The 11,208-nt window shown below is 38.6% G+C and overlaps 1 protein-coding gene across 14 annotated transcripts in view; it reads right to left on the bottom strand.

Moving 5' to 3' along the window:
• Window positions 1-420: 420 nt before the first annotated feature.
• Robo1 (roundabout guidance receptor 1) overlaps window positions 421-11,208 on the bottom strand; it is a 1,008,387-nt gene continuing 997,599 nt past the window's right edge. For all 14 annotated transcript variants that reach the window (XM_075953430.1, XM_075953344.1, XM_075953840.1 and 11 more), the window contains 2 exons: window positions 4,682-4,878; window positions 421-3,529 (listed from right to left, as the gene is read on the bottom strand). In XM_075953430.1, coding sequence (XP_075809545.1) covers window positions 3,515-3,529; window positions 4,682-4,878 — 212 coding nt within the window. In that variant the 3' untranslated portion in view covers window positions 421-3,514. The remainder of the gene's footprint in view (window positions 3,530-4,681; window positions 4,879-11,208) is intronic.

The following is an 11,208-nucleotide window of genomic DNA, read 5'->3' as shown; positions in this document are numbered from 1 at the left end:
AGGACAAATATCATATGTACTTACTCATAAGTGGCTTTTAGACTTAAAGCAAAGAAAAATCAGCCTATAATTCACAATCCCAGAGAACCTAGATAACAAATAAGACCCTAAGAGAGACATACTGGACCTAATCTACATGGGAAGTAGAAAAAGGCAAGATCTCCTGAGTAAATTAGGAGCATGGGGATCATGGGAGAGAGTAGAAGGGGAGGGGAGTGGAGAAAATATATAGCTCAATAAAAACAATTATTTCTGTAAGCACCCTCACCCCCAATTCAATGATTCACTAAGCTGGATATGTATGGTGTCACTTCATTGATCTGTTGTGGTGTTGTCTGTGGTCCATGGATGAATAGATGTTCACTCACATCTGCCGAGGAAAAGTCACACACAGACCAAGAAAGCATTTTTTTTTTTGTTACAACTCAAAACAGCAGCTCCCAAGAGACACTAAATCCATTTATTGAGAACTCAGGTGACATGTCTGTATTATCAAGTGTTATAAGAAAGTACCAGAAATACAATTCCACCAACTCATTTACTGCTCTTGCATCCAAAAGCAAAGAAACAAACAATGACACCAAGCATCACTCCACAGTGGGGGGGTTTCACAGTGAATTTTACTTACCAGAAATGGAAGCACCCTCGTCCTTATACCACACTTATTCTTTCACTTTCATGCAAACTTTTAGGAACAAATCAGGTATGAAAAATGGGGATTGCATGTGTAGTGAATTTCAGTCCATATATATAACAATATCTTATAGTGTTTGTGGCGTTTACAGAGTCCAGAGCAGATATATTAGCTCACTGAATCATGACAAGAGCTCCATGAGGTAGGTATTATTGAATTTACAGGTGAAGTACCTGAGACTTTGAGGGTAAGTAACATGTCCAAGGAAACATAGCTATGAGAAAACTAGGATTTAAATTCAGGCCCTGTGACATACAGAGTTTGTGAGCGGATTGCAGCATGTTATATAAAAGAGAGACAATGGATTATTTGTAGTTCACCCACTGAGGAAAAGAAAAGAAAAAGTCAGTTCATTGCATATGTCTCTCCAGTGTATTTTTTTAAAAAAAGCTTAGAGACTGGCTCCTTGACCTGTGGATCTGTTCATATATTAAGTAGATGTTGGTAATTTCTTCATTTTTATATAATTAAATTACAAATCAAACCCCCCCCCATTATTCCATTTTTTTTTCCATCAGCTTTTCAAATTCTGGCAAAGATAAACTTAAATAAAAGAAAAAATATATATGTCACGGGGTACATGTGTGTGTGCAGGGGGGCCAAATTCCAGTATATTCTGTAGATATTGACATTTCCAAGACATGGTACCCATATCATTCATCTGAGTGAAATTCTGCAATATGGCAATTAAATCGATCATATATGTAACTTGGTATAACACTGGCAGTCCTAATTTTTTACATGGATCTGAAACTAGAAAGCAGGCATTTTCTGACAAGCAATGGGATATATAAACTTCCTCTTACTGACAGAACATTGGTGGTTCACACTTTACAAATGAAGTTAACTGTCATTGAGTCCTGGTGATTTTAGAAATAGGCTAACTGAAATTCAAACACACATATCTACACAGAAACATCACACCCTCCCAAGTTAGACTCTGAGTCAGGGAGCTAACTTCAACTTAAGATTCATCTTTCATTTATTCAACACAGTTGAAATGAGAATTTATGCTTAGAAGTGGAATCTGCATGCTCATAAAAAAATTTGAGGACGTTTATTCTTTTGATAATACAGTGGTGAAATGCTAAGACAAAACAGGTTTGTGATTTAATGGAATAAATCTGATAATCACACAATGAAAAAAATCAACACAAGAAAGAAAGATGTATTTGAGAACATTTTTAATAAATAATGTGACAAAAATTACTTTTCTGATTATTGAATTTTCAGTATGCAAAATTATGGCTAAAAATAAGAGGTTTCTTACATGAACATAATGAAAACATTAATCACATGGATTGTTCCCTTAGTACTGCACACCCTTTCTATGGGACTTTTTCAAATTACCTAAATGAACACACTTAGTTTTTGGTAAATACCAGCCTTTTTTTGTGGTTCAGTTTTGTTTGGCTTTGTGGGGTCAAGTCTGATAACTACATATGACTAAAGGTTCATATTGTTTTCTTCAAATAGCACCAATTATAAAGTCAATTAAATTCATATAATGTCAAAAAAATCATAGAAATCTACAGTCAGAGAGTATCACTTGGCAATTCCAAGTAGGAATACTTCTGATGAACTTCTAAGGAAATCTTATAAGATTCAACATTGGCCACAACAAACGTAACACTTTCTTTTTTTCTTAAAGTCCAGGAAAACTTAGAACCATTTGGTTCACAGCCCACAATAAAGTCTGTACACGACTTCACCAGCTGTCATCATTCAAATATTGCAAATACAAACACAGAGCATTAAAAAAACAGGTTAAAAACACTTCTCAACAGTTTCTTCCATAAGACAAAAATGGTTAATAGTTACAATGGTTTACAAATAAAGTTTAGTGATTGTGCTTTTAAAACCAAAAAAAAAAAAAGATTAAAAACAGTGCATTACAAAAACAAAAATCAAACAAACTTCCTTAAGTGGCACTTCTGAACGTTGAACTGACACTACCGGAAGAAATTTTAGGCCAGTTAAGATAGGGATGTCCTTACTCAATTGGTTGTTAGAAACATCCACTTGCTTGTAATATGCATTTGTAGTTGCTTTTTGATTGAAAAATAGAACAAGATTTTTTTTGCTAGGTTTACTTATAACAATGACTAGATAACCAGAGGTCCAACTGGCTTAGCCCTACTCATCCAAAAGTACATTTCCAAGAATATATTTCAGTGATTGAAATGAAGACAAAATTAAGTACCACCGGGAGTTGCAAAGAGTATATATTTACAATGCTTTTACCCCATTCAAACCATCTGCAGTTCTGTATTTGATATATTTTTAGTTAATCCCAGCAATAGGTGATATGAAAGACTGATTTTAAAATCATGTAAAATGAAGTATGCTTTAATTGGCATTAGCAGTTGGTCATAGAACTATTATATTTTGAGAGCCCTTAGCATGAGGTTGATTCATCACCTTTGTATCTTTGATCAATTTCTTTTTGCTATAAATTCGCTTGACATATAAGCAGTGCAATGTCATATCTCAGGGGCAAAATGCAAAAGAATTGGTCTGTTCTTTCTTGCTGGCTGACGGCTGAAGTAAGCAGCCAAGACACTTCCCTTGCTGGAAGTCAAGTGTAACGGTTGCAACAGCGAGGGGGGGAGAGGAAGGTTCCTCAAGGGTTAGGCAATCAATCAGCAACAATAAAAACCCAAGACATTTTTAAAAAGTGGTATCCTGATAGGAGGAATAAAAACGACAATTTGTACATTCTGATTGCACTGAACACTTCAACTGGCATTGCGTGTCGTCAGACGTGAGGCATCTTGAGTGACGATTTCACATTAATATCACAAGCCTCTCTGGTTATCTTCAGCTTTCAGTTTCCTATAAGAGATGAATTTTTGTTCAATTCAAAAACAAAGCCAAAGGTAATTGTCTTATGCTTATTTATATTCATTGACTGGGTATTTCTTTATTTGTTGGCATGTGTTGCAGTGTTCATCACAGCTAACTCATTTCTCAACTTTAATTGGTCTTTATTGCAAATTCAACCATCCTGAAATAAGCCATACCTGAATGTCACAGGTTGGGGCACAGGGTTCTGAGCAAGGAGCTCTATTTTTCCACGTTTCCAGTGCCATTTCTCCATTTTAATTCTGCATATCATTTTTAAATACTAGATTTAATAGTAAAGATATTTCAGCCCCCCTGCCTTGCACAAGTTCTTCTATTTAAAAGGAAAAAAAATTTAAAAACTCATAGTCTGGCAGCATATGTGGGAGAAGTTTTTCTTATTCCAAACAAATTTCAACATGAGATGCATATGGTACTCAATTACACACAATTTCTTAACATTTCTTCTTACATTTTGAAGTAAGACTCTCAAACTCATTTAGCATCTACTTGAGATTAAACATTTATAAAGAAACAAATTTGACTTTGAGTTACTTTTTATTAGCTAGAGAAAGCATACTAAATTTCAAAGAGAAGAGACTTTTAACCATGACTTCCAACTATATTTTAGATAATATTCCTAGAATACAAAGAAGGGAAGAGGAATTTATTTGACTTAGACAGAGTTCCTCTTCCGGCCAGGCTCGTTTCCAAAACAGTGAAAGTATAAGAGAGTAGGAAGGTAAGTCCAACTAAGCCTGGACAGATACTAGATGCTAAACACTCGTATCATAATAGCTCTCGCCTCATTGAGGTTTCAGATAACACAATGAATTATACCATCTCAGACCAAGGTCTTTCCCACCTTGTGTTCTGTCATATATGTTTTATATGTGGAAATAAGTGAAAGAATATGAATCTGATGTCTGTGAGGACATCACTGTTAGCATTTAAAATTATGAAATACATTTGAAGAAAATTCTTCAATTCACAGAACGTCAGGTGCCAACATCGCAGGCATTAGGATACAGAACATTTGTGATAAAATAGTTGCATGTCTACATGCTGACAGGTGTTCTTAATGTCGAGGGTTGGCATTACGACTGCAGTCTAAAGTTTTAAAATGGGGGAAATTAGGCATACCTCTAATTCTTCATTATCATCGTCTCCTCTTTCATATCCCCCAAGTACTTGCATTTCTGCCATGTTCCTCCGACCTACATTCGCCTGCTCTCTTTGTCGGCTTCCAGATCCTCGTGATGACATCGAGCTTGAGGAACTAGGATCTCTGGGGTTGTTTGATGTAGGGAAAGTTGGTCTACAGTACGGTAGAATATCCTCTGTGTAAAGAAATACAACGAGAGCACATGAACAAACAAGATGCTACACTTTCACCTACAATGTGTCACTCCTGTCTCTGCAATCCCGAATGGCCAAGCAAGACTGATTCTGAGGCGTAAGTACGAACACTACAAGCATAATAATGTGGACTGCCTTTTGCAAATTGAAAATAACAAGTCTTATTTTCCACGCGTTGGTTAGGGATTTGGATTGGCTCCACTCATAAGTCAGTGCCCATCCCAAACTCACCTGGGACTAAGACCATTAAAGGAGACAAGTCAAATGTGGAATCAATTGACTTCCAATTCTCTTTTTTCAGCATGTGATCTCAGCTAGTTTAGACCCCCCACCACCACCAAAATGATAGTAGAATATGTGCTTAAAGGAGCTGTGACATGCGCAAAGACAAGACAGCAAGATCACTGTATAGGCAAGGTGTTCTTATGAGGAGTTAGGAGGGAGAAGAAATTTCCCAGTCATATGGTAAGTTCAGGGTCAGATTCTCCTTATTGAGACCAACCTAAATGTATTTGCATCATTGAACTCTGGATCCCAGAAGGTGACTGTTTGGGTGGAAGCTTTACCCAGCCCCTGGCATCCCTGTATCCAAAGCATCTATAATGGTCAAGTGGAAGCGCCACTTCAAGTCCCCTCCCCAATCTCTCACTAAACCCTGCTGCATCTCAGAAAGCCCGCCAAATGATAACCTCTCTCCCAGAGATGCTCAAGACCACTCCCACTAGGTACTTCAACTGCCCTCCAAAAAATAGACAGTGAAGTTTTCTGGTCTTCCTTTCCGATCTCCTCTCTGGGGGGCTGGAAAGTCATCCAAGAGTGTCTTATCCATTAAACCTGGACTTTTTCTAATTTGGTTCGATTTGGTATGATGTGGTGGAGAGGCTTATTGGGGCATAGAAACTTTTCAGTGATTTCAAATAATAAGGCACTGTGGTGGTTTGAATGAGAATGTCCCCTGTTTGGTACCCTGTGGTGGAACTGTTTGGGATGGATTAGGAGGTGTGGGCTTGTTAGAGGAGGGGTGATACTGGGGATGGGCTTTGAGGTTTCAAAAGCCCAGCCATTTTGTTCTTTCTTATGTATGTGATGTAAGCTCTCAGCTACTGCTCTAGCACCAAGCCTGCCGGCTTGCTGCCATGATTGTCCTGAACTTAATGTAAATGGTTTCTCCTATTAATTGCCTTGATCATGGTATCTCTTCACAGCAATAGAAAAGTAACTAAGATAGTACACTAGCCAATTATTTCTTGAATTTCTATCTCATTGCAACTTTAAGTTTCCTGATGTGAAATAATTTTATTGTTCATTTTTCCTCCATAGCCTGACTACACTTTGGACATAAATCCATTAAAACCAAAACCTTTTACACATTCCCTTCATTCACCTCTGGACCTTCATCTCTGCATTTTTTTTTCTTTCTTGGGGCTTTTTAAAACAGGGTTTCTCTGTGTGGCCCTTGCTATTCTGAAACTTGCTCCATAGACCAGGACTCTGCCTCCTGAATGCTGGGTTTAAAGGCATGTGCCACCGCACTAGGCCATCTCTGCATATTTATGATCTAGTCAAATGTTCCTTCAGTTTCACATACTCTTCTCAATGCACCATAGATGCTGGCTTTCACACCTGAACGGTCTCCTTTTGACCTCATCTGAAGCCTATTCATACTCTGAGACACTCCGTTTAGATGTCACTTCTACAGTAAAGACCTCTGGATCTTTCCTGACGTTATTTTGCCCATCACACCAACCGTCCTCATTCTGGACTTCCTGGTGTTACAGCATGGTGAAGTCAGGGTGCATATAAAACGTGTTTGTATTTGGCTTAGTCTTCGAGACATTGTTGGCACAGGCTGGGCTATGTGGAGGACATAATGGTCAGTGACAGTGTCCTTAGGGAAGTCATGGATACCTAATATCTTAAGATATCTATGAATTATAACATCTATATTTATTCTCTCTCTCTCTCTCTCTCTCTCTCTCTCTCTCTCTCTCTCTCTCTCTCTCTCTCTCCCCCCTGTATGTATGAGCACATGTATGTGTGAGCACAAACTTTTTGAGGTCGAAGTTGATGCTTATAGACATCTGAAGACTTATTACTGTAAATATAGCACAATGAGCTTTTGATATGTGTAGGAATAAATCAACTGGAGAGGTAAATGTCAGCACAAAGGATCAGACCTTCAAGTTCAGAAAAGCACTTTCCTTAATTAAAAATATCCATTCATTACATATGCAAATCAGGGTGCCTCTTTCATTAAATAAATAATGCAAATTGAATCAAGAAGGTGAAAATTACAGCAATGCTTAGCAATGATAATTTAATGATATACACATGTGAGGTTATGGTTCAAAAAAAATCCAGAAAATCAAAGCATAATAACTGGATCAGCTAAATGCATTTCAGGGGCTAGGTGTCCTTATTTCCAGATTAACAGTTTCTGACTTAGTTCTAAAGAAAGAAATAATTTCATAATGCAACAGCTACTGAGTATATTTCTGCAGATTGATTTACACTCCTTCTCCGCTTTGCCTGACTCCGTCGCACTAGGATCTTTGTAGCCCTGCAGTTTTCTCCTAAAGAATCTCCCTCCTTCTTTGGAATTTGCTCATGATCACAAAAGTGGTCATACTTTCCGGACAGTCATGAAGTCTATAACTGACATCACAGTCTTTGGTGTATGAATCACTACTTGGAACACAGGGCCAGGAGTCAAAAGTTTAGTGCTAGATCAGCTTGCCTTAATGGCCAGAGATAAGCTAATAAGCTTTCGGAGCGGGTCTCCCCGAGGACGCTGTGGTGAGAGAGAGTGTCTTTGGAAAAGGCACAGTTCTGGAGTTGCACTTGAAGCCTGAGCTCATGTTGGCAGCACGAGTCCCACTTTGGTCGCAGAATACGCTTCTTGTTGCAAGGAAGTTGGTGAACCCACAAAGCAACTAGCTGATTACAAATCTTGCCAAAATATATACTAATAAAATACAGTAAAAATCCAAGTACATTTTTTATTCTTAATTCTTCCATCGCTCCTTTCTGTCCCCTCCATCATTCTTTTCTTTTACCTTTTTCTTTATTTTTTTTTTCAAGACAGGGTTTCTTTGTGTAGCCTCTATCTCCTAAGTTCTGGGATTAAAGGTATCCATCACCACCTCCCAGTTTTTTCTTTACTTTTTTATCTACTTTAAAAATCTCTTTCTCTGTTTTGCCATATACATGTGTGTATTATATATATATATACTTATACATACATATACATATATACACATATGTATGTATAGATATAAACACATAAAATGATGTCAATTCCTATCCTAAATCATTTCACATTTCCACCAATTTGATCCTCTTGATGAATTCCATGCAAGTCTTTGCATCCTAACCTTCTGAGAAGAATTTCTGCTCTTCACCTCCTGTTCAAATGTGAAATGTCTTACAGGTTCCTGTTTGAAAGGTTCCCCATTGGCAGTGTTGTTTGGGGAGGCAGTGGAACCCACAGGACTGGGCCAAGTTGGTAGAAGAGTTACTTCAACTGCGTTGGTGGTGGGTACCTATTCTATGTGCTCCTGGTTCCTGCTCGGCTCCTCCCTCCACACCAGCATCCCTACCACCATACCCTTTCTGCCATGTGCTCTGTACAAGTATGAACCAAACTAAATCTTTCGTCCCAGAAGAGATGTTATCAGATACTCTGGTCACGGAGAGATGGAAGTGACTAATACCTGTCTCTTTCAAAGTTTCCACTTCCTTTTCAGTTCTTCAAAGTCTGGCTTTTCTTCTGACTATTGCAGTCAAAAATAATCATCACAGATGACACATTCCAAGAGTTTCCTTTTTAAATAAGACTACATCAAACTTTCCCCTTGTGCTGCTTCATATTTTTTTGTGTGTGTGGTTTTTTGAGACAGGGTTTCTCTGTGGCTTTGGAGCCTGTCCAGGAACTAGCTCTTGTAGACCAGGCTGGTCTCGAACTCACAGAGATCCGCCTGCCTCAATTGGAGGGCTGGTCATGGATTATAACACATGCAGCCATGTCTACCGCTTTTTTCTTTTGCTACTTCGCATGCGTGATGTGCACGGTTTATATGTGTGTGGATGCATACATGTGTGTCTGTTTGTGTATGAATTCACATGCATGGGACTGATATCTGGAATCCTCTTCCTTCACTCTTCAATCTTATTTACGGAGGGAGGGTCTCTTGGTAAAACTCAGAGCTTGCTGATGCCTAGATTTGCTAGATAGCTTGCTCTTAAGATTTTCTGCTTCTGCCTTCCAAAGTTAGGATTATAGGAGGACAGCCATGTCCATCCTCCATTTATCACTGGTTCTGGGGATCTGAATTCAGGTCATCATGCTTCAAAGTAAGAACTTTAATTGCTCTTTGATTTCCCTAGTCCTCTTATATTTCTTACCTCCTTTCTTTCTAGTTGTGTGTGTGTGTATGACGCTAACATTGAACTCAAGACTCTGTTGGTAAGCACTCTACCATACACCTACTTTTAATCCTAGTGTTATTATGTTGGTCTTTTTCAAGCATGACATTGAAAGCTCATGGGTACGTTTTCTCTTTACATCTTTATGTCTTAGAAGTAGGCATCCTGGTCATTTGCATACTACTATTCAGTGTCCTCTTCCGGGAGGTTTCTTCAGCTTTATTTAGGTGTAGGGCTCATGAAGAAGTCCTACCCAGATGTAATACCTACAAAACACAATGACTGGCTCAGCAAGATATCCCTTGTGGTAAGAAAGAGGGAATTGACCTTTGGTGTAACCAATAGCTGTTTAATTGGACTTAAAACCTGCGTGATGGGAGGAAATTCCTACCTGGTACTGTAAACCTAGCCAACTGTCTGTAGCTGGAGAGGATAGAGACCCCAGAATAGAATCTACTGCTGCTATTCTCTGAGGTTAATGCAATTTCAACCCATATTCTAAATACTCCTTGTATGCACAGAGAAGTAGCGCTCTTATCTCTAGTCAAGATGCACTTTATTCCTAGAGACGGAGACTACCCCAGATCCTCTGGGTGACATGCAGAGAATAGAATACTAATTTTCATGTCTTAGCTATCACAATTGCTCTGTCTTCAGGGCGGACACCTTCACCATGCTTTGTAGAACGCGGATTCTCTTCTGTTCCTAGAATTATCATGGCATGTGGGACATTTTCACAGAACTGAGCTACGCTCCTCTCTCTAGTCTCACATTCCCTGAGCAGTTAGAGTTTTAGCTTTGGGAAATGTTCACACAGCAGACGCAATCCACGTGCTACAAAATAGGGTTTGCTTTGTTCTCCCTCCTGGAGAGCTGATTCATAAACATCTGCCGTACATCGCTGCTGACATTTAATCTTTATAATTCATACAGTTGTTATCTCAGCCCTGCGTGCTCTAAAACCCAGCTCTACTCCAAGCCTTTCTCTTGATTAATCCAGTTTTCTCAACTCCTAATGATTTTTTTTTGTGTGTGTGTGTCTATGTTATCGCCAGCTTCTAAGTCAATAAAAAATAATGTATGCTCCTCATGACATCTAGGCATTTCTCTTGTTTCAATTTGGTGAGTACAACCGATGCACAGGGCCTCACAGTCACGGTTCAAATAACCCCTTTGGACGGCATTATTGTTTCAACTTATATGTGACATGTAGGAGCTGGGATAACAAACCATGAGCCATGTGGCTACATGGAAATGAATAGAAATGGGTTAATGTAAGCTGTAAGAGCTACTTAGAAACATGCCTAAGCTATAGAAAGACCTGCTATGGTATTTTAACATTCTATTGGTTGTATAATAGCATGCCTACCTCTGGCATACCCATCTTGGCTATTTTTGCATTTCCTTGATGCTATTTTAACTCATTTTACATTTAATACCTAGAGTATTACTGTAATATCACACCTACTGTTTCAGCTTCCCCCTTTACTATCCTGGGCTGGTAGTTAGTCTTCTGAGCCACACACATACTACATCACTTCTTACTTAAAAGTCTTTGTTTAAAAAGTAAAGTTAACATACCAAGAAACACAATTCACTGTGGCATTTTCATACTTTGCTTGAATTCAGCTTCTTCCCCATCATCCTTCGCCTGCCTCAGATCAGTGGGTCATTCCCTCATTCCCAGCAAATAGTCTCTTTCTGCATCTAACGTCACAGGGACTCTATTACCTCTCTTCCTCAGCTCCCCGCTGCCTCTATAGTATATCTAAAACTCTTTCGTAGGGTACCCTTGGCGTTTCCAATTTAATCACATTTCTAGATTTGTCTTCAGCTATTTATCCCCGATCCTGATATCCTGGAAACCATTTATCATCCTTTATATC

This window comes from Microtus pennsylvanicus, chromosome 1 (assembly GCF_037038515.1).
Source record: "Microtus pennsylvanicus isolate mMicPen1 chromosome 1, mMicPen1.hap1, whole genome shotgun sequence".
In the NCBI taxonomy this organism is placed as follows: Eukaryota; Metazoa; Chordata; class Mammalia; order Rodentia; family Cricetidae; genus Microtus; species Microtus pennsylvanicus.
Note: the sequence above shows the minus strand (reverse complement) of the source record. Positions and strands in the feature narration are given on the sequence as shown.